General features: G+C 41.9%; 1 protein-coding gene across 1 annotated transcript in view; it reads right to left on the reverse strand.

The window, feature by feature from the left end:
* Nucleotides 1-217: 217 nt before the first annotated feature.
* Nucleotides 218-23,788, reverse strand: part of ncanb (neurocan b) — a 157,754-nt gene continuing 134,183 nt past the window's right edge. The window contains exons 12-16 of the mRNA XM_008407242.2: nt 17,292-17,450; nt 15,579-15,661; nt 14,393-14,537; nt 7,468-7,650; nt 218-6,032 (exon numbers count right to left, since the gene is read on the reverse strand). Coding sequence (XP_008405464.1) covers nt 5,896-6,032; nt 7,468-7,650; nt 14,393-14,537; nt 15,579-15,661; nt 17,292-17,450 — 707 coding nt within the window. The 3' untranslated portion in view covers nt 218-5,895. The remainder of the gene's footprint in view (nt 6,033-7,467; nt 7,651-14,392; nt 14,538-15,578; nt 15,662-17,291; nt 17,451-23,788) is intronic.

Here is a 23,788-nt window from a genome sequence, read left to right on the forward strand (position 1 = left end):
AAAAAGTTCACAGTTAAAAAATGTAAGTTGCATTGATTGCAGTTCATTTAGTATAAAACTCTGCTCCAGCAAAAGAAAAAAAAGGAATTTGACTTACTTCTAATATTAATATTTTATTATTTCTCATTTTTCTGCTTTGTATGAGAAGCGGTTTTGGCCACATAATGGCTTTGGAATAACTTCACAAACTCAAAAACAATGAATCCAGGCAAACAGGTGATGGATCCAAACAAGGGTTTCCTTTAATGACCATTTGTCTTGTAAAGAATATAATACAATAACAGTACTAGAATTAAGAACATATACACTGATAAATATCAATAAATACTGCTGAGCCACATTCACACAGCTTCAGTCTTTTATGTATTGCATTAAGTGTTTCACCGTAGAAACCTGCAAGCCGGGAACAGAGCCGTCAATGAAGTTAGTCTGTGTCGTAAATGCCCAGCTTCGCTTCGGGTTCTCCTGCAGTGCCAGTTGTTGACCGAAGCGCCTCTGTGAATCTATTGCAGCAGTTTCACAACAACAGCAGCAGTGTGTGTGTGTGTGTGTGTGTGTGTGAGTGTGTGTGTAGGAAAGAGAATAGAAAAAAAAAATCAGGTGGAGCTGGGATTCGGGGGGCGAGCTTTCACCGGCTGTGTGAATGCAGCCCAGAGAGGCTAAGCAACAAACAAACACACCCAGAGTATAAATGGATCGTAAGGAAAGGAGGAAAGTAACGCGTGAGGAGATATGTAACGGAGGAAAGAGAGGGAAACATCTGTCACCGGCTCCTGCGCTGCGTTAGTCTCAGTCATTCTCACTCAGCTGCAGGGACACGTTTCCTTTCATCCATCCGTCCCGCTTTTTCCTGACAATGATAAATCGTCTCAACTCAGTTTCGGCGGCGTGACGCCGCACAGGCGCCGCTAGGGGAAAGGCCCCGAGAATGAAACGGGAGCGGAAGAGAGTTCGGGAATGAAAACGACCAAAAAAAAAAAAAAAACGGTGAACGCGCAGAGGAGAACTGTGTCCGTTTTCCTGTCATTTAGAAAACACTCAGCAGTCAGTCGATGCGATTGCGCCGTCGATGCCATTGACGGACTTAATAAGAGCACAAGACAGACTGTCTAATCATGAAATCAATAGTCTGTCTGTGCGCGACGGTAGCCGCTGGAGGAGGACGGCAGCCGCTGCATCGCCGTTATCGTGCTGTTGTTACCGACTCTTGTTTTTACTGCATCACGCGCCTGCTTCAAGCTGCTTCAAGCTGCTTCTTGACAAACAGACAAGGTGGAGGATGTCAGCCCATCTTCCGACTGAAACCGCTGCATCTTTGCTCGATTGATTCAGATGGACCTTTTGTTGAAAATCCCTCCATATTTAGCCACATTTTAAAGAGCTAAATATTGAAAAAAAAAATAAATAAATAAAATAAAAAATCCGAGCTGATTCTTTGAGATTTCAGGCATGAAGACGCCCTGAACGTTTCACACCTCTCTTCGACTCAACGAGCAAGAAACAGACCCACACCGGGTCCCTCAAAGGAGTCGCTCCCGCCTCTAACCTGAGAGACAGCTGGCCGAAACATCTTAACAAGCTCCCTGTTGTGGTTATGATTTGCAATGATAAGGCTTTGTGGCCGGCCGTGTGTTTGTCTGCCCTCAGGCCTCCGACTGTAGCGCCCGGAGAGGCGAGCCGAGTGGGAGTGAGGAAGATTAAAAGCAGGATTTTGAAAGGAACCAAACGCTGTGTTTGAAGTCAGATTAACTGGTGTGTGTGTGTGTGTGCGTGTGAGCTCATTTAACATGTTTGAGGTGAAACTTTTTGTTTTGTATTCCTGTGAGAAAAGGTTGATGGCTGGATTTAAAAGAGGGCATCTCTGCGTGAGGATAGCACCGTCTGTTTCAGTGTCACATAAAGATCCGCTTTAGTCGGTTTTGGTTTCTCCAACGTGCTCGGCCTCGTGGATTTTAGGCTCAAAGCTCGACTCGGTTTCTTACAACTTTATCACATTATTATTTTTTTTTTTCTTTAGGTCTCGTCACGCGGCCGAACCTTTACCCTGCTGTAATTACCCTGTCTCTCAGCATCAAGTCTGCAGCGAGAGGGTCTTCTGTCTGCCCTTTTATTCACCCACCCATGGTCAATCTATTTTACAGGAGCAACGGGAGGTCGGGGGGGAGAGAGAAAACAGCCTGACATCTGCAGAGCGACAGGGGTTTGATGGCTGTGACAGCCACCATGTACCCTCCTCTGACTGTCCATCAGCATTACCCTTCCCCTGTCATGGCAGCTCCGTGGTTGGGCTGATAATGCAGCTCATTAATTAGGCATGCAGGAGATTAATTGAACCGATGCAAAGGTGTAAGATTACTGTTGTTGTCCTTAGCCAAGGTGAGAGGAGGCAATCAAAGGCAAAGATATCATCTGCAAATAGCAGGCTTCGCCTTAACGCTGCTCATAACATGGAGCACGTAGAGAAATCATCCGGTGGCCGCCGACTGGTGAACAGGAGTTTGGAAACCGAAAAATCTCGTCTCATTCTGACTGAGGAGCGTGCCGCGCTGAAACGCTCGGGACGCGTCTGAGCAAAGACGACTGAAAGCGAGTTTTAGGTTATTTAACGTGGTTAAAATGATGCAGAAGTGTAAGAAGCTGTTAGAGATATATATATTTTTTCCAAAGACACGTTGAGACAAGTCCGTGGTAGGTCCAGGCTGCAAGAAAGCGAGCGAGAGCAAGACATTCAGCAGAAAGTAGGCAAGCTGTTTTCATCCTTTTGAGTTTCCCACTCCCGTCTCTGCAGAATGACAAAGTTAAACTGCAAATATACCTTCAGACACAGGTGTATGTTTGCAATGATTCTAGCTGCCCTTTCTGCTAATATAAAAGATACAAAAGACAAAACACCGCATTACATGGCCTAGTGGTAGAGCACAGGCTCCGTACGCTGAGGCTGCAGTGATCAGTGCAGCTTAGCTTTACCATTTACTGCTTGTCTTCCGCTTCTCTCTGTACAAAAAACCTTAAATCGGCTTAAATCAGGATCTGTAAGTACAAGTTTTACAAAAACCACCGATAAAAAAAAAAAAAAAAAAAATTAAATTAAATCTGGCACAAAATTCTGATCCATGCAACCTCAGGTAGGAGCTACAGTACTAAAAACGTTAAAGTTTTGTTAAAAATAAAATGGTTAAAAACCAAAAAAGAGGATGAGCAAAGATGGATGAATCCTTCAAAAGCACATAGGTACTAAAAGAGTAAGAAAAACGGATCCAGCAAAAGATAAAAGAAACATCCAAGCTAGACATGCCGGAATGAGGGTCATAATCCCACAAGCACAAACCTCGAGGGTCGGCTTTAAAAAGAAGAGCAACGATTTATCTGGACGGTAAAGCTGAGAGAAGACAGAGCAAAGCGTTCGTCTTCTTGTTTTTTTTTTCAGTCCACCTCAATCTCCTCTTTAGAGCGCGACGCGCCACGGCCATCTTCAGGTGGGAGTTTCTGTCTGACCCAGAAACAGCAAGCCTTAACCTCGCCGGCCCTTTCCGTCATCAGCCGCCATCGCTCTTCTGTATCGTGAAAAACACATGAACGTCGAGATGCTACACACAACGATACAGCTTCTCATTCACTGTGATAATGTTTAACAACAGTCGGTGCAGCTCTGACAAACGGCTTCACATCAGTCAGTATAAGTCTGAGTCTGTTCAACTCAATCGACTGTCGAGGCGGATCATTTTACTGACAAATAGATAAAAACTAATATTACTAAGCAACCTAATGTGATGTATAACTTGTCTGATAAAAAATGTGTTGGATCTATCTTCACTTTTTAAAAAAAATCATTTTAATTGCTAGAGCAACACTAAATACATGTTAGTAGGAAAGTCAACACAAGAAACAGAAATCCACCATATGTGTTAGCCATAAAAAAGAAGTTATATCATAATGTGTTTCAAGATTGATTATAAAGAAAGAGAAGAAAAAAACCAAAAAACTAATGGGGATTGAATGCATTTACTCTGATGAAACATGAGATGGTTTCTGACACAAAACACTCAGGAAAATCTGATAAGTTGGTTATATCAAAAACAGCTGATTGGGCAAATCATCTGTTTCCTTTATATATATTTAAAAAAATGCACAAACATTTCCTGTACAGTGGAGGTATAAAGTACTTTTTCTCCAATTAGAGTTGAATATGTCTAAATTTCTATTTATTCATGTATTTGTACAATAGAGCTGACTTACGAAAGTAAAACGTGATCATGTGGAACGGCTGCGACGGTGGTGGAACTTGTGATAAACAAACCAATAATTCAAAAGCGTCACAGTGTTTCTGCTTTACTTTGCAGCAACCAAACCCAGATAATGAAGATTCTGTTTAGCTGGGGGAAAAAAAATAAAAAAATCACTTCCGTCTTAACAATTATTTCCTCTGAACAACATCTGCAGGGTTTCCAGCAGATTTGTCATTATGGAGAGCTTGAACAAGAGTTGGTTTATCATTTTTCTCTGAACATCCAAACTGATTTTTCCGTCGTCTGAGTGCAACTGATAAATCGCTGAAGCTCGTTTAGGTGGTCTGGACAAGACAAACGGATGAGCAGACGGATGAATTTGAGAAAATCCACTGGACATTTCAACTTCAAACATATTTTTATACTAAATCCATATTACAATGATACTCCTGGCGCGACGCACGTCTGTAAGCTTTTCACCGGACCTCAGTGCTTCTGTGGTGGGATTTTAGTCACTTAAAATGTTTAAGTTTGGCAGATAAAATCTTAGTGACTCAAGATATCTTTGCATGGAGCCTTGAAAAGCCGTCTTAAATCTTAGGACCCTCGCCGTTCTACCTCCCCTTCGTTATGACGCCAGAAAACAAATGTGGAAGTTTTGAGCTGAGTTGAGACAATCGGTATCAAATGTGCAGGTTAACCCTGGGAGCGACGGGGAGTGGGGTGGGGAGAGGAGGTGTCGGCACACCTTCAACCGTTCCGAGATGGCTCAGATGATTTATTTAGGTGAGCCAGAAATCGGGGCCACTATCCATTTTTCCTCTGGGCTTTCATCATCTGATCTAAAGCAACTGTCTCACACCGACAAGAAAAATACAACGCTAACAATCAAATAACTCAATTACAACCGCCTCTGGTTCAAAAATCAGCGAAACCTGTGTCGGAACGACGCAGCGGCAGCGGCGCTGCGAGTCCGCAACAGTGTCTTACAAAGGGGCAAACCGAAAAGCAGCAGAATCAGGAGATAAACACAGAGCATTTGTAAAAAATAACTGTTCGATAGACAAAAGGCTCAAGTCAATATCACGACATCTCCCATTGACTCGTCTGACTTTGATACGGCATTTCCAGTGATGTCACCCCTATTTACAGTTCATACTAAAACCACTTCTCGCCAAAGAAAGTCCATACTCAAACTAAAAATGTTTTTTTTTCTTCCTCTTTTCGTTCTCAAAAAAACAATAAAAAAAAAAAACAGGTCAAGGGCTGAGCTCAAAGAAAGGGAGAGTAGCTGGATCATGTGAGAGGGTAGAGGACAAGACAAAAGAGCTGGAGCCCAAAATGAAACAAAGAAGAAGAAGAAGAAGAAGAAGAAGGGATGTCAATGTGGTTGTTAGAGTCCTGGCAACACCTGGCAGCACTTTGGCAGGCATCAGAGAGGACTAATAAGCAGGTTGCCTCTGTGCACCAGGGGGTGAGGAGGTGGGTGGGGGAGTGAGGGCAGAACAGAAAAAACAGGGGCGCGGGGAGTTTATGGGCTGAGAGTTTGAAGTGGTATTTGGGGAAATGAGGACAACGAGGGAGACAGGGGAGCTGCAGGTTGCAGCAGAGAAGAAAAAAAGAAAAAGAAGAAGGGAGCCAATCTTTTTTTCTTGTGTTTTTTTTTGGTTCAGAAGCGGGCGTGGTTGTGGCCTTGGTTGAGCTCCCCTCCGTGGTGCCCCCCCTCTCTGTGGCCATGCCGCTTGTGCTTCCTGCGCTCCCTCCTCGCCTTGTGGTGGTGGCGTCGGTAACGATGGGCCCGCCGAGCTGGCGAAACGAGAGAGAGAGAGAGAGAGAGAGAGAGAGAGAGACAGTGTGATTTATTAAAGTAGAGTTCTAGAGTTAAAAAAACCCACAAAAAAAACCCTGGAAGACAGACATGCATCCCAGGGGGAACATCACAGGCTTTCAGATGGATTGTCGAAAAGTCTGTGACAATCCATCTGATTGTCACAGGCAGGTGGAACCAGGCAGGACGCAAGGGAGAGGGGATCAAAGAGCAGCAAGGTCAGAACGTCCCATTCTCCGTGCAGAGTGTCTGAAACGCCGAGGGGTTTTCTGTTTAATCTCACTGCGTGGACCGGGCGCCTTTAAGCAAGGGGCGTGCCGAGATAGCCACCCACTCCCATCCTCTGTGAGAGCTCGTCCCGGGGCGGCGGTGTCAAATCATATCGGTCCGACGTGTCATCTGCGATGAACGCTTACAAATTTTCTAACTCACGGCGCGTCAAAACAGCCCGCTTCCACAGATTAGGAGTCAGAAGGAGCAACGGCGTCTTTATCAGTTTGAGCAGAAGCTACATTATTTCAGTATTTCATCATTACTGTCACTCTCTGAGCAACGCGAGCCTCGGCTTGTGGAATATTAAAGTGAATCTTGCTCCTTGCGTGTCCTCTTGACTTTCTGCTTCCTGTGTAATCTGAGAGTCAAATCTGATCAGAACAAAATTAACTCTGCAAACGCTAAACAAGGGGAAGGTGTGCGACGGAGGGAGGACACTTTAAATCCAGAGTCAGCCCTCGGGGCCGGAGTCCAGCTTGGCTCAGTTCTCATCCAGGTTGCAGTTGCCACCTCCTCTGCCTGCAAACGAGCTACCATTTGACCGAGGTGTGTTGGACCAGGGGAAGACATGTAACATGCAGGACACCGGGTCAAACATGTATTTCTAAAAATCTATTTGTCTGTCGCATAAAATCCCATGAAAATACATTGAACACAGTGACTGGAACATAACAGAATGTGAAAGAGTTTAAGATCGATGAACGAGTACCTGACTATTTTATTCCTGTGTTTTTTGCATCACGAACATTCAAAATACAGTGAAAAAGGCTGAACATTTTCCCTTTAAGCACACATCTATTCCATTGCATTGAGTCTGAACCTGTTGTAAAACATGTTTTTAAAGGGGACAAAAAAAAACAACAACCTTGAGCATAACGCACTTCAAAGGATACCCAATCACTTCTGAGCAAACCCAGGGGAATTAATTCAGGCCACAGCCACGGTAATGTTTTTTACTTGCAATTATTAATAATGAGAGCAGGGCTGGAGAGCCACAACGCTCACAGCGACAGCCGAGCCTCAGGGCTGCTAATGTAGGTTCGATGTTTGGGACCCGTGGCGGGGAAAGCGCCAAAAATAAGACAAACCAAAGCACGGCTTTAAGTAACGTCTGCGAGCACCGTGGTGCGTAAAACTCACATCTTATGCAGATGATTTTGGGCCGGTCCCACTTGCCGTTGGCGCGACACTTGGCAGTGGGAACATGGCGCTGCAGGAAGCCGTCGCCGCACTGGTAGCGCACTATGGAGTGGATGTCGTAGTGGGAACGCTTCCGGCCAATTAGAAAGGCATTGTCCACGCTGGGAGGGGCGCCGCAGAGCACTGGGGAGACACAAGGGGGCACAAAGAGGGCAAGTTCAGAGCAGAGGAAAACAAGGACGAAAGAAGGCAGCTGGGCCTGAACTGAGCCGAGCACGAAGGTCCTGGATTAATCAGTTTCAAAAACATCGAGCCGGGCTTAAACGACGCAGCTGATTTATGCCAGCATGGGGTACGTGCTCACAGACGCCTCCAAAAGACCATGAGCCAATGCTGATGCGGACAAATGGTCAACAACATATAAGCGTGGATTTTTTATTATGTTTTTGCAGCATTTAAAGCTCAGAAAGATTAGAAGTGAAAAAGTCACTTCACAAACACATTTGAGAAAAAAAACAACTGATAACTATAAACCAAAACAGGTCATATAGCAAGATATTATGCAGATAAATCGTATTGCAAAAACTAACATTTACCTTGCTAACCCCCCTCCCCCCAATATTATTGGAATCTAGTAGTAGTAAAATTCACTAAAATTATTGGTGTGCTGCAATCTTTAAACTTTTGAGTGTCATTTATTGGAAAATGCTCTATTAGCCCATTTGAATATTTATGTAAACAGTACCTTATAGTGCTAATGTTATAACTACCTTATAGGTGTAAAAGCTAAAATCAATGAGCTGAATAACTTGGCTACCAAACATTGTTAAGATGTTGATGTGCAGCAGCTGTAATGCTTTAAACACCCATTACATTTTTGATGAGTCAGCACTTTCTGTCATTTAGAGCAGTAGAAAAACAAGAGAACAAATTTTAACACCTTTAAGATATACAATAATAATCATAATAAAATGCACTTTTATGACAAAGCAATAATTTGAAAGAAATAAACGAATAATGAATAAATAAAAAGATAATGCTTTAATGCATACGTGCCTTATCTAAAACTTAGATGTCACTTCTTTTGCAAAAACAAAATAGAAAAACATCCTGTCTTACTTCCTCTGCTTTAGTTTGGTTATACCACCCTCTTCATTACAGAAGTAGTCTTTAAATTGCGAGGATTATATGGTATGATTATATCATCATCCCTACAAAATCCGAAATTTAAGGACACATACAGACACACGTTCAGACTTTGGCTCTCGGTTTTCTTAGAGCATTACCGCACTGAAAACATCCTAATCTGGTTTTCATTTCTGCAGGACAGCAAAGTCAGTGTAAGACTGAGTGTGAGTGGGCGCCTGTCAAGGTAAAAAAAAATGCAATTTTGACATATGAGGAGAGGAGCGAGGATAAGGAAAATGTTTACAGAAGCTGCAGGGGATATGACTGACACGCTGTGCAGAGACTGACGGGATGGGAGAGCCACAGGGAAGCACTCCAGCGGTCTCCTGCAGTGACGCTGGATGGGCTGAGGCTGTCTGGTTATAGGAGTCACAGAGCTGGCACTCAGCTGTCACCTGCTTCACATTTAATGTGGAATAATCTCTGTTACATATGTGCATCTATTCTGCACTTAAAAAGCTAACCGCTCACAGTTAGGTCTCATCTAAATATTAGTGATGGACATTCGTGACTAATCACAAGGGTACCGTTTTATTTCATAGTAATCCCAAACTGCATGTATTTTTTTAGGCAGAATTGTACTAAAAATCATCCTCATCATCCTCATCATCAACAACACAACTTTATGTAGCGCTGTAACACCAGCTGCACCTGAGACAAAGTGCTGAACATCACTAATAGATAAATAATATAAAGAACATTAAAAACGTGCATTTAGGCAGACAAAATCTATACGAAAACATTTTTTTTTACTAAAAAGTATTGTTAAATCGACTTCTTTTATTCAACAAATGAGAAAAATCAAACATTAAGAACTAATTGTTTTTAACAAAATCGCGTCATCAAAGCTGTTGGTACCTTTGCTGTTAATACTCTGCACAACCAATCCTCAATAGGACAGCATTCGGTTTTCACCAATAACTTTTGTTCAGACTTTTTGGTCCACTTTTGTGTTTGCTTGTTCATACTTTTTGAATCATTAACCTATCGAAGTTTATCAATTAGGCTAATAGGTACTCATGCACATTTTTAGTTTTTTTTTTCTTTTGGTGGAGTTCACCAGATTGTTTTTTTCCCATTAAAAATGTCCTACTATGTAAAAAGTTAATGATGGGTCCGCGTGATTCTTCACGAGATTCGTCGCTGGTCGATCAGCCGCTGACTCATCTAACCAGTATCAGTGAAGCTGAAGAAACGCTACATGTTAACGTTTGTGATGGCGGTATAAATATCACCTTTTTTTTTTTTTTTTTTCCTGGGATCACTCATAACCAACCAATGGCTGTTTTGGAGATTTAAAAAAACTCAATACGTCACCACTGTTTACCTCACCTAGCATCCTGATCACTGGCAAGACAAACACAATACATGTCGTCCACCTCTGTGATCAGCGGTGACGAGAAATGTCCTGAGTCATGTCATATTTACAGTCCAGAGAAACAGAGGGCTACTAATTAGTCGTAAATGAATAAATGAAAGTATGAATGAAAACGCTTGACTTTCATTTCAAATGGATTATCAGAGCAGACGCCGCCAGTGATTCTGCTCAAAACAATTCCTTCCAGAAGACGGGATTTTCCTCCAGTGAAGAAATGTACTCAAATTAAACGTCCCGTTTTATACATTTTTCATGCGCGACTTTGCTGCCGCAATAAAAGATTCATGCATTTTCAGGCGTTCTTCACGTTACGTAACCATTAAATGCGGCATGGTGCCGATAAACGTGGCTCTCACTTCAAATACTGTCTGACAGTCAAACTACCACCGATTTGAACTCTATTTGTGCGTCACAGGAATAACCAAATATGCAATCATAGTATCTTTGTAAGTTTTGGCAATGTGACTGATTCAACAGCCTCTAAAAGGCAAAGCGATATCATTAATTCAGTCGGAAATCCTAATGCCACATTTACAGCTTAATGGGTTGTGAAAGAAGAAGGGAGGGGAAAACCTGACTCTTTCTGACACAGGAAAATCACTGAGTCAACAAAGACGGATGGCTAAAAGGCAGTTTTCTCTTTGCCTACAAGCCTTTTCCCCACGTGGAGTGTTTTTTCTTTTTCTGTTTTTTCTATTTTGCAGCGATGGCAAGACGAGTCAGATATACTGAAAGACGGATGAAAGAAAATGTCACTAAACCCAGAAGAAGCAACCAAAGCAGAGATTTCACGGAGCACTTTTTAAGTCAGAAAAGGTCTTTGCAGCATAAAGCCCTGGATGTCAAACTCTTATAAGTCGGAATGAAAAGATCTACACCAGAAAAGCCACAAAAAAAAAAGAAATGTTGTTCACAAGGCAGCGGCACACCGGAGGCGCAGACGTACACCTGGAAACCGCAGGATTACCTAGACTACTTTATATATTTTCCTCTTGTGTTCAGGAATTTTACACGCATTTAAATAACATAAAAAAAAGTAGACTTCATAAAGCTTACTGAGACACGTTTGTTTATGTTTTCTAAAATTCGCATGTGTTTATTCATGCTGGGAGCAGCTACAGAGGTATTATTTGCGCCTTTATGCCTGTGTAGCGGGTGGTTGTCAGTGTGAGGCGGAGGAACGCGAAGAGCTGCAGACAGCTTGATGCTGGGTCCTCTCAGCGCTGCTTTACGGCCTCAAAGAATCCGCTCACCCACTGACAATCACGACAGGGAAAAACGAGAGAGATGTGAGAGAGATATGCGTGTGCATTTTCGACCCGGAGAGAGAGGGAGAGAGAGAGAAGCTCACGTGGAAGAGCTTCATGTGGACAGATTCACTTTTTTTGTTACTAAAAATGACCAAAATGCAAAATGCTTGTCTTTGTGAATGTTGCAGGTGACGGGCTGCAGGGAGCAACTGAGAGATGATGGTTTCGTTGTGCAGCGCTTTTAAAACACAGAGATACAAAGCGATAAAAAAAACCCCCCCAAAAAAACCCCCCCAAAAAAACGTCCCAAAACCAGAGTAGGTCTGAGCCGTTCTAATATAACGCTCTTATTATCTCTCTGCAGTTTTTTACTTCTCTAGATGAAAGTATGAATCTTAGAGCAAAAACGAACGCAAAATATATACACATTGCAAAAACACAAAACCTTAAAGTATGTTTGGTCTAGAATCTAGCGTAAATATCTTAGTGCGCTTGAAATAAGACAAAACTAAGTTAAAAGTAATTTTTTTGAAAAAATGGAGCTTGTTTCAAGTAAAAAATGTAATATTTCAGTGGCAGATTATTTCACTTATAACTTTTTCATCACCATTAAGAAATTACTAATTTAATGCAATGTCCTATATCTTGCTGAAAAGTTGCCTGTAAGTTAGTTTTGTCTCATTTCAAGTGTACTACGATATTTGCAATAGAAACTGTATTTTTCAAAAATACTGAAAAAACACAAAAATCTTAGCGTGTCCTGCACAAGTTTTCAGACCCTTCAAACCTTTTAAGATATTCTTAGATTCTTGTGTGAGTCCAACACAGAGTGGCTTTTGGCAAACTGAAATAGACTAAACAGATCTTTTTTTTTAACAGTGAATTTCGTCTTGCCACTTTTCCACCAATGTTGCATTTGTTTAATGCACAACATTCTCCCACCTGAGCTGCAGATCTCAGTTACCAATTACTCAGCTTTAAACAGCCATAATCTGGTTTCCCACCTTTAATCCTTCTTTTCCATCATATCCCAGTTGTCACTTGTGCCACTTTGCTTTTCTTGAGACTTTTAGATTATGGAAATTCTCATAAAAGAGGCTAAAAAACAAGAGGAAGGGAAGAACTATGATGGGCTCGCAGCATTAGCACAGGACGCCATGAAAATTCAGCTCCCAACCTTTGGCACACAATAATCCATCAAAAGTGTAATAATTTCAGACTGCTTGTCCTCTGAAGGTGAATCCCCCTCACATTTTTCTTTTCTTTTTTTTTTTTTTGATTTGATGAAAGCGCTCAAAGCAAATGACTGAAATGTCCCGGGCAGGCTTTCCAAATTAAAATGCACAGCCTAACCTGTAACAGGTCTACGTTTCCAAATTTTCCTCAAAATGCTAATTAGTGGTAATAAAAATGGCAAAAAAAGAACATACTTTTACTAAAATATGTTAACACACTCCATCTCTTCTACGAAAATGCAAAATGTAGCATTTGACATCAAGTCTAGCAACTTAATATTCTGTATTTGTAATGAAAATGTAATCCGAAGGTGAACAATTTTCCCAGTTTCAACAAGTAGATGAGTAATGAGGCTCGGTTTTTGAACAGCATCTCAACAGACTGTTTTGTGAGGAGCCTGTATATATATATATTTATATATAATGTTACTCATTTTAATCTCTTTCCTCTTCTGAGTTAAACAGGAAAAAAAAAAAAAATCATTGCCAGCTGCGTGATGTGCCTCCTTGACTGTCTCCCAGGCGGTCGATCAATGTCTGATAGGTTCATGTGACGAAAAGACAAACAGATCACCTGAGCGGGGGTAATTAGAAATCCGGCGGGGAACTCGCAGCGTGGCGCTGACAAACTCCACTGATCGGACAAGGCGGCGCGCGGGGGGTTACTTGGAGTGAAGAGGGGGCTGACGGCGGGGAGTAGCGGGAAGATGAAAAGATTCTGGTGATTTCAAGTGACTGATTGAGGTCAGAGGTGGGCCGGATGCTGGGGACTTGTGACAGTGTGCTTCAGAGGTGGTGCAACACCTTCCTCGTGAAGGAAATAGCTCTGCGCTTATTCTGAAATGGAAGTAGGACCGCCTCCGGAGGGCTCTCTAACGTTACGTCAGTTTTTTGGAGAGGCAGACTTGATTTGGTTAAATTATCATAATGGCTGTCTAAAAGAGGGCCGAGCTTTCTCCTTTACAGCTCTTTACTGCGATATCCGCGGCGGAACTTTTAATTAGCCGTAGATCCATTTGTGTTTTCGGTTTCTCGTCTCCGTTGGCATTTAAAACAACCAGTTAATTGTTGATTTAAAGATCAGTCAAAGAGATGCGCAGATAGAAATTGGCTGATGACTGAAATTCACTGGTGCAGGCAGGACAAAAGGTCAAAAATCTTTCACCGACGTTTACCTGGCCACGCTGCCAGAAACAACCTGTGGTGTGGAAGTCGTTGCTATGGGAAGAAGGCCCATATGCCTTTGATCATAAATGCGCCCTGTATGCAAATCAGTGGCAGTTTTCTGGCTGTAGCACAGGGAGAAACCTCAACAGGTGACAACAAGTTCACAAAGGGACAAACTAATTAATATGTTTGCTCTGTTGTCTACGAAGACCAAGTTTTATGACAATAATTTATGAGCAGCGTGCTGAGAGCTGTCTAACGTCAGTGAAAGAGGACGATGCCAACGCAGGCAGGGAGACTCTGAAGAGCTGAACGTGTCCTGATTGAAGAGGCTCAGAGGTAATCTCTACCTCCATACGGGAGACGAGTTTAATGTAAAGCATGACACAGACAGAGTGTTCATAATCATCTTAAGGTTTTTTTTTTTTTTTTTTTACATTTTTTTATATCAATCCCCGAGGTTTAACAGCAGAGGGGCTGGAACACTCCTGAACTGATTTACATTTTTAAAAATTCACAGACGAAACTTTTTTTTTTTATACCTCATAATTGCACTCTTAAGTCTCAAACTGAACAGAGGAGCAGAGTTGTTTTCCGCCGTCTCCGTCTTGCTCAGCCCCCTGCTCCTCGGTCTCGCTCTTTGACTCTGATGAATTTCTCTCCCGTCCTGCTGAGTGCCGCTTCGTACTGCAGCCCCAGGCGCTCACCTGTTCCCTTCTTGCAGACGTAGGGCAGATTGTAGTTGCAAGGCACGTCGTTCCATTTGCCGTTCTCGTGGGCGATCATTACCACGCAGTCCTCTCCTCCGGCAAAGAAATTGTCAGGCTGGTTTTCCCGCCAGTTTTCATATTGCTGCAGACATAAAGAAAAGCACACATGCAGAGAGTTGAGAATGACAACAGCTGAATAAAAAGCGTGTTGAATGTTTTTTGATTATACAGTTTTATTCACTACGGGGAGGCAACAAGATCTCATTAAAACGGCATTAGATTTCTTGTCAAAGTGTCATCCATCTCTAAAAGTGATTTCTAGTTGTCTGCTGGAATGAGTTTGTGCTTTCTGTCAGATACTATGTTTGAGATGTTTGTTTTGAACAGAGAAAGGAAGCACTTCTCGTGTCGCCCTGATATGTCAACAGAATCAGCTAATCAAGATTTGTTGAGACTTGCTGCTAAAATTTGGTTACATTAACTTTGGGAAAGTCTTTGTTACCTTAAAATAGCTTTTGTGGGAATACTTTGGGCTATCTGCAGAACAGATAAATGCTGCCAGAATGAGGTACAAATTAGGTAAAAATAATTTGCAGGCAGTGTGAGAAAGCCACAGCTGGCATCTGATATAATCTAGCTTCCTGCTACATTGTAGCTAAAGGGCCATTTCACTGTTCTTAAGGTGTCTGGAATCCACTAGATCATGTTTAATTTATTTTTACACAATTTTTAATTAATAAAACCTCTTCAGATTTTGTGGAGAGAAAAAGACTTTGTATATTTTTTTTTCAAAAATGCAACCAAAATTTCACTTCTTCTCATTCTCATAAAACCAGGATTATTCAGTCTCATGCGCTTCAAGTATCTGTTCACGGTATTTGGATTTTGTAAAGCTCTTTCTGCATTTACTGCTGTGTTTGTTTTCGTGTTGGTGTGGATGATTTTCCAACATTTACCTTTAGTTTTATATTAGTGACAAATTCTGCAACGATGTTGGCAACAAATAAAGGGTTTTAATGTGGAGACAGTTTATGTGTGAAGCAAAAAATAAATGCAAGCACATACGATAAAAATTTATATATGCTAAAGGTAGAGGAGGTTACATTTAAGATAACAGAGTCTCATCACATCCCTCATATGTAGCATTTTAATCTCTGCTGGTCAGAAGTAACTGCGTCCTCACCAGGTCTGTCTTGTCCGTCCACTGAAAGTCGTCCTCCACTGTACGATCGTTCAGTCCGATCCAGGTATTGTCGTGGCTCAGGCCTGTGTCAGATGTAAGACAAACGAATAAATCAAGACTTAGAAATCTTATATTTAACCAACACTTTTGCCAAAATGTAATGATGTTTCTCCAAGTCTGTCTAAAACACAAAGAATGTATAAGAGAGCATATGATTTTTAATGTCCAAATGAAGTTTCCTGGATTAAGACTGAAGGTCTTCTGGCTTCAGCTGAGAGACAATAACAGAAACCAGTAATGTCTGAGACGCACTGATGGTGACTGTTCCCTGGTTTGTTTATTTTTATGAATGAAATTTCCCTAATGGAATTTTGGCTTAAACTCATTTGCATGCGTGGGCCTGCAAAAGTCCCTGCACATACTGTACGTATTAAAATTTCAATCACGTTGATGATTAACATCATTACTGGGTCCATTAATCTTGCTAATGGCTCTGAACCCTTTATTGCAGGGGTGGAGACACACATTTTCAACTGAGCACTTTTTTCTTTGGAAATAAAAAAAAAAAAAGAAGTGGTAGATGGATGGCACTGCGGCCTCATTGAGACAGACAGCGAGTTGAACATTTCAGGATCATGCTGCTGGTGATCCTGATGTTATAACTCAAGTGACGATAGAGCGTCGCTGGAGGGGGAAACGATGGCGCTGAAGAGACGAGGCGCCAAGAGACAGAACAGAGTGTGTTCACGTTGAAACAAACGGCTGGTCAACAAACATACTGTACAGTGAGCCTGAGACAAGCAGAAATATAAGAATCAGACAGTCGCTTAACTAGGAAACTTGTAATTCTCCATTTACTTGTTCTAAAAAACCCCACTAAAAAAGCTCAGGTTATTATTTCTTTGCACAATGTACAGAGACCCAGATGTTGATATCATGGCTTTGTCGTCTTTTACTTTAATGAACTCATCTGAGTTAATCGGAGGCAAACCTGTAGACCTGAAGAATCACCTCAAACACACTACTTCCTCGTGTGGCATCATGAAAGAAGTAATCCGGGGGGAAAAAAATGAACTTTGTCTGATTTGTTCTTGGATCAAAATCTCCAAAAGCCTGAAGTTCAGTTTGTTAAAAAAAAAAAAAAGAAAAAGAAATTATCATCAGAAGGACAGTATCTGTCAGGTTTGCACAATACTTTTTAAATCAAAAATAGTGAATTATAAAATCAGTTTACTCTTGCTTTGACCATTTTCTCCCTTATCTAGCTAAATTAAAAGCTATGAATAGACTACATGTCATTATTTTATGCTGATCCAGTTTTGATTCAATCAAATTGTTTTATTCCGAAATTAATCTGTCATTTTTCTTTTGCAAAACTTTGTGGTTACGTCTTGACTACAAAGGCCATTAAGAACTCTGCAGTCATATATGTGTTGAGTTTTGGCTCCTCTGTTGACGATTTGAAGTTTTCTGTAAATAATAATAATAATAATAATAAAAAGATTAAAACACTTTCTCTCTCGAGTTACTTCTGCACCTCCTGTATTTGTGACGATTCATCACAATGTGCTCAGCAAATCCAGTAGCAAAAACAAAAGAAGTAGCATGTAAGCAAACATTTTCAAATAAAGACTGCACGGCTTGGTGAAATTCCCTCCTAGGTCTGATTTCCGTAGGTTTTCTCTCTGTGAATAGATTGTGACCTCCACCCACCTCTGATGAAATTCTGCTCTGCTGCAGTGTGGATGCTGGCCAGGTGACCGCTGTGCTCCCTGCAGTCCTTCTCGGCGTCCTCCCAGGTGTGTCTGCGGCTGAAATACCTGTAGCAGTGGCCGTGAAACTTTCTCCACGAGTGTTCGCAGCCCTCGATGTCTGCGAGAAGGGAGGGAGACAAGAAGCGTTAACTAAAAAAGAGGCTCATCTTAAAATTTATGCAGGCATTTATTTATTTTTACTAAAATTGGTAAACATCCACACTGTAACAAAACAGAGAGAAGGAGAGTGTAAAGACTATAAGAAGGGAGAGGTTATTAATCTTTTCAGATGTCTTTGTGTGTTCACACGGCCCGTTTCCTGTCTCACGGCGTACGGGATTTTTCTTCTCTCGTGAATCTTCCCCCCTCCCCCCCTCCCCTCTTGCACCGTTTTGCCTTAAAGTGCCTTTTGTGACACTGCTCTCTGCCTCTGTACCCTTTTCTGCTTTCTGTCTTCGACTCAACTTCTAATCCACCACAGAAGCAAGCCGGCAGTGAGACAGCTTAGTCCAGTGGAAAGGCGTTTTAATCCGTTCAAATGACAACAATCCTTAGAAATTGCTTCCAGCGTGCAGCGCTCGCTTGGTAATTAAGCCCCGTCACAGTCCTGTCAGCGCACTTACTCTCCCTCCACCCATCCTGCTATCTCTTCCTCCTTTTCTCCTTTCATCTTTTACATCTGTTCCCTCCTCTGTCATCTCGGTGAGGGCTGCGTTGTGTCGCTGTGTAAAACGTGATGCGTGCGTGGCGTTCAGCTTAAGCTTTGCACCGTTTGAATGCGTGCTTTATAAGCGGGTTTATGTATAATCGATGGGAAGTCTTCGTTGCCAACGGTATGATAATCAGAAAAAGAGCCCAAACTTCTCCAACAACAAATATGAAGCAATACTGCTGTTCAACTTGGACCTTATGGGTCCCCCCCCTTTAGTATGACAAAAGATCTAGATTTAACCACGAAGGACATAAGGAGAGAAAATAGTGAAGTATTACAAAATAGGATGTTTTGAGATGTAATCTGAAGTAAGAGCCTGAAACTCGCTGCAACCTTTTTTGAAGTACAGCGCCACGAAGAGGAATGACATAATTTCATCAAGTGTGTTATTGTGACAAGGCTTGCCTCACGGGGTGAGATAAAGCACATTATTTGCGGCTTCACAGACACGGTGTCTGCAAACTAAACAAAGTGAGTTTGGACGCAGAAATTCGCTGCGAGAAACATGAAACGTGAAGGCACAACCGAGGTCACAGTCTGAGGATCCCCGTAAATGAAATGACGGCTGGTCTGTAAAATGTTTGCACTTGAAATATCTTTTGTGGATTTTCAGTAAGTTTTGTACAGTGTCACTTAATGCTTTGGGCGCTCTTGCACTGTTTGAAAATGCATCTTTACCAGTGAGTCATGCCCATCCTCATCCTTCATCTTTGTTAATTGCAAATTGTGTGGCTCGCTGCAAGATCCTCTTGAATACAAACTTTTAAGATTCACAGTGTTCTTCTGAGTCCAGACCGGATGCATTACTCCTGCCATATTATCTCAGTTTGAGCTTTTTCTGCATTTAAGGATCAACTGACCATTTGGGATTTTAGCTTCGTTGCTTTTTGAGTTTCTGCCAAGTGACCAAGTAATGATGACTGTGGAGGATCCTCCATCTTTTCCTCAGTGTTAGTATTTAAGTGTTTCATATAATATATTTAGAATTTCACTTTTTCTTTGGTGGTGGTTATTGCATTAGGTTGTTTACTAATTTGGGTGCACACAGTTAGTAAATGCCTTATGTTTATTTAAGATCATTAATATTTTGTTTTGTTGAGTTTAAGGACTGGCTGGCAGAAGGGGGTTGGCTCAAAAGAAAACCAGGAAGTGGAACAATCCATCAGGCTGCTGGAAGCAGGGGACTTGWTKYRMAWCAATCTGCCTCTCTCCACTAATAGCATAGCCTCTCTCCACTAATGGCATAATTGCTAAAACCTTTTTGGTATTAGTTTATTTTGGTTTTTATAGTTGTGATAAAGTTAAAATGTTTAGTTTAAATTAGTCATTTATGTTTATACATTATTTGTCTTTGTCTCCTTCCCTACCCCTCCTCGTTTGTGTAGGCTAGCCTGTTTGTATAAATCCCCCTGTGTGTTCATTGTTAAGTGAGTCTTTTGGTTTGTTATCTTGAGTTATGTTGCCTCAGTTGATTTCTTTTGGGCCCATTTTGTTATATTTTTTAAATTTGTTGTTGAACCTTTTTGTTAAGATATTCTTTGGAAAAAATAAATAGAAAATATTTTTTTATATATGCCTTTGTCCTTTTGTTTTACTGGTCGGACCGTCACAATGACCTTAATCTATGAGAAAGTAGAGCAAGCTGTCGGTTTTGCTGTCAGTTTGAATTACCCTCCTTTTTGCAGGGAGTAAAACCTTCGTCAGCAGAGACAGCGCAACTTCATAGTACTGGATTAACCACGGTTAATCCAAACAATTGCTTTTCTGTTTTGTCTGTTTCATACGCTAATTCACTCTTGAGCTCAGACCAAATGTATTGGAGTGGCTCTTTCTGTCTGCTCCATGATATCCATTAAGCAGGGCTGGAAGTTGCTCATCGTAATTCTGTTGATAACTTTGATGTGGCGTTTTGTCTCATTAGTTCTCCTCCTCAGATATCTCCCGGTGATGAGAGATTTTTAGTCTCAGGTCCTCAAAATATGCTGAAAACATAAAACTCAATTAGCCGTCCTAACAGGTTTCGCTTGCTCCCGGTACTCAGCGGCCCCTCCGGTCCGGCTCATTAATTCGGGGCAAAACGAAACTGGGTTCAACATGAGCTGAGACGCTCGTTCATTTTGACATTCTGGATGCTAGCATTTAATCTTTCCCTGAAGACGTGGAGCTCAATCTTTTGTTAGACAGAATTAAGAACTCACATTTTTTTCCCCCCCACCGCGTTTTACCAAAAACCTTTTTCTTGCTCAGAGACAAGATGATAATGCGCTTCACTAGAAATGCTTGGGGAAAAAAAAAAGAATCGAAAGAACTTTTACCGCTGTTTTTGGCCTCACTAATGATGCCAACAAGCAAAATAGAAATTTGACGAGTGAAAAACTTGAAGAACTTAAGAGGAATGACACAAGGATTTACTGAAAAGCAATAAAGTTTGCAGAATGACAAAAAAACACATATATAAAACAAAGGTCTGACAGGACACTGCGAATTGTGTGGACGGGAGCGACAAAGATCCGAGGCTTCAGCCGCAATGGGGGAAGAGCATGATGAAACCCTGGACAGAGTAAAGAAGCTGAGCGTGGCTTTCATGAGCTTCAGCTCAGCAGGACACTCAGCGCTGCCTTCACCCGCTGCCCCTGGCAGGTCCCTGCCAGAGCTCACATCTTCCACACAGAGCCTGTCACAGCTATGCAATCACACATGCTGCAACAGAGCCCGGGACCTTAACGCAGCATCACATGTAATGCCCCACTCACCAGGACACTGTGAGCTACCTGAGCCTCACCTGCAGCCCTTTCTGTCTCCAGTAATCAACTGAAAAAAGTGACTGGAGCAGCTGAACCAAGACATGGCTGCATATCCAGTTGGTGTGAGGTGCTGGGCTTTCAAAGCCTGTGCAGTAAGTTGGACTCTGCAGGAAATCTTTATTCTCATTAAGGATCAGGAGAAGGCCACTGCGCCCTGGAAGGCATTGCTGCCATGTTTCAGTAGTTGTTCATCTCCCAACTTTAGCAAAAAGTTTAATCTGTAAAAGGAAAATTGACTTTTTTTTTTTTTTTTAAGGCATCGCTCTGCTAACGTTTCCACGCCAACTATTTTATTGGGATTTAATGATGCAGACCGACAAAAAGTATTTTACGAAGTGGAAGAAAAACGATGCGTGGTTTCTTGCATATAAAAATCTGCAAATTGTCGCATGTTGGCAGCCTACTTTACTCACTTATTTAGTAAACAGAGTGTGCATGTAATGCTAATTCCAGCAGAGGGCTGACTAACATATCACAATGCAAGCATCTTATATCAGTGGATATTGATAATTATTGACTAGTTTTTTGTTTTAAATATCTGAATTACTGGCGGTGTGACCTTTCCCATCCTAACCACAGTTTTCATTCCAGTTATGCATCACAGTGGCAGGACCTGAAACTGCTGCTGCGCAAAGTACGCAAGACATTGTTGCTAGGTAACCAAAGAGCGAGTGAGTTAACTGACGCCACCCATCTTGGCCTACATCCCACACAATGCGGTACGATTGTAGATCGGAGACGAAGTTCAGTAAAATTACTGGATAATCTATCAGACATATTATCTATTAATATTGATGATGTGTCTACTGCGACATATATATTGTCATTGATTTATTTCCCAGCATTACATCTAAGCAGGGGTCTGAGGTAGGACTAAAAAGGTGATGCTGTGAATCCAATCTGATTGATCTTAAGAAAAGAAACCTTTTCTTGTCTCTAGATGAACAGCAGCTGGTAGAAACAAAAATAAAAACAAACAAAATTTGCACTTTAGCTGCAGCGAAAGGTGGTCCTTTAAAGACTCGAGGGGAATGAATTCAAAATGCATGCTACACTTTTCAGATTTCCATTAGAGAAATCAGTCGACGTGTAATTGTTTCAGGGGTGTGGACGGCAAAGGGCCGAGGAGAATCCACGTTTCGCAGCAATAGTTTCCTCAGCATGCTTGCAAGCGCAAACAACCGCTGAAGTAACAACCAGCCCGATGTTGTCTCAGGTCTTTTGGAACCAGAATCAGGCAGTGCTGCTTGTCATTTTATCTGCTGACAGCTAACTTTGGCTTTTACGCCAGCATCTAACCTGGTTGCCGGCTGCTAAAAGTGTCCACCCACATGGCAGCTGGTACATTGTATTAGCCCTGGGAGTTGGTCCAGTTTGGCTCACGGAGGTAGAGAAAGGTTTGTTATCTACAAGAACAGGGACAGGAGACTCGGGGTAGGTGTGACAGGAGGGGAAAGAGAGAGGAAGCACACAGAAATTCACATTTTTATACACACCCTATGTTGGGAAGTGGGGAAAAAAAAAAAAACATGACCGGTGGCCCAGTGCTGCTCCGATTAGAGCCTTAACCAATGCGTTTGAAATATAAGCTGCAAGCAAAAATGCAAATGCCTCAAGAGGACTTAAAAAAAAAAAAAGAGCAGCTAACTCCAGAGTGGGTGTAAAGAAAACAAAGAAAAAAGAAAAAGATAAAGAGATGAGAAGAGAAATACAAAAAAAAGAGATCAAAAATAAACAGCCATGTTTTCTCCCCCTCAGATCTTCAGCAAAGTCTCTGCTGATTTCTTCTCCCACTCGCTGACAGCGCGGCTCAAAGCCCGACATCACATCAACCTCTTCAAATATTTAGACATTATTCAACTTGTCTCCTTTTTCTCATTTTTACTCTGTCAGACAGAGAGAGAGAGGGAGAGAGGGAGGTGGGGGCCGATTAATATTCCCAGAGACTCCAGCGAACAGCAGTTAGGAAATAAAAGGCCATAAACTTCCAGCGAACTGATTGGGTCGTTTATCCACATCGCCGAGTGATGTGTCGGGTGCCTGGCTCTTTTAGATCCCCCTGAACGATGAAGCGGCTGTTTGCATTTACACACACAGTGTAGGTGAGCGGGTGTGTGTGTGTGTGCTTTGCTTCGCCTCTTTGAAAGCTGACAGCTCAGTGTGCCGTTCGCGAGAGGGCAGATGACAGTGGTCCGCCGAGGAGAGAAATGAGTGAGAGCGAGAATCTGCTGATAGCCAGTGTCAAAAAAGTGCGAGTGTGTCAGGAATGTGCAAACGGCCGAGGATTTAATAATGGCTATCATGAGAGTGGTGTTGATTAATGGAACATCTTAATAGTGTGATTCTCACAATTAGCACTAATGAATGTTGCCGCGTCGGAGCTGGAGAGCACAACAGGAATGACCGATGCCAGTCCGAGGACTCGTTCTGCATAATTATACCCCAGATGAGTCTTTGCCGATTGATGCCGATGGAGCAGGCTGATATGCAAGCACAAGAAATTGATGCCTTTCTGTCTAGAAGGGGAAAAAAACCCCCAGAATATCATACGTGCGTGTGTGTGTGTGCGTGTGTAGGCCAGGGATTTTAGCTAGCGGCTCACGGGGTTTTTAATCCTTATCTGGAAAAACTCGGCTCCCGATATGTTGTACATGTAGAGTCTGTGATTTCCTTTGAGCACTCCAAGCAAGATGTTTGTCAGGCTTGTTTTCTTTTTTTTTTTTTTTTTGCCCCGCCAGTTGTGAACGATTTTCATGTGCACAGCTAAAAATAACAACAACAAAAACAAACTGTACAGTTCTCATCAAAGTCTTGATACAATGGAAGAAATTACAAGTATTCACAGCCTGCGGTGAGGGATCTGAAATCCTGGTTGTAAGCGGAGCCTCAAAATACAAAGTAGAAACAAGAACAAAAGACACAAATTGTAAATTGTTGAAT

This window comes from Poecilia reticulata, linkage group LG4, assembly GCF_000633615.1.
Source record: "Poecilia reticulata strain Guanapo linkage group LG4, Guppy_female_1.0+MT, whole genome shotgun sequence".
Lineage (NCBI taxonomy): Eukaryota > Metazoa > Chordata > Actinopteri > Cyprinodontiformes > Poeciliidae > Poecilia > Poecilia reticulata.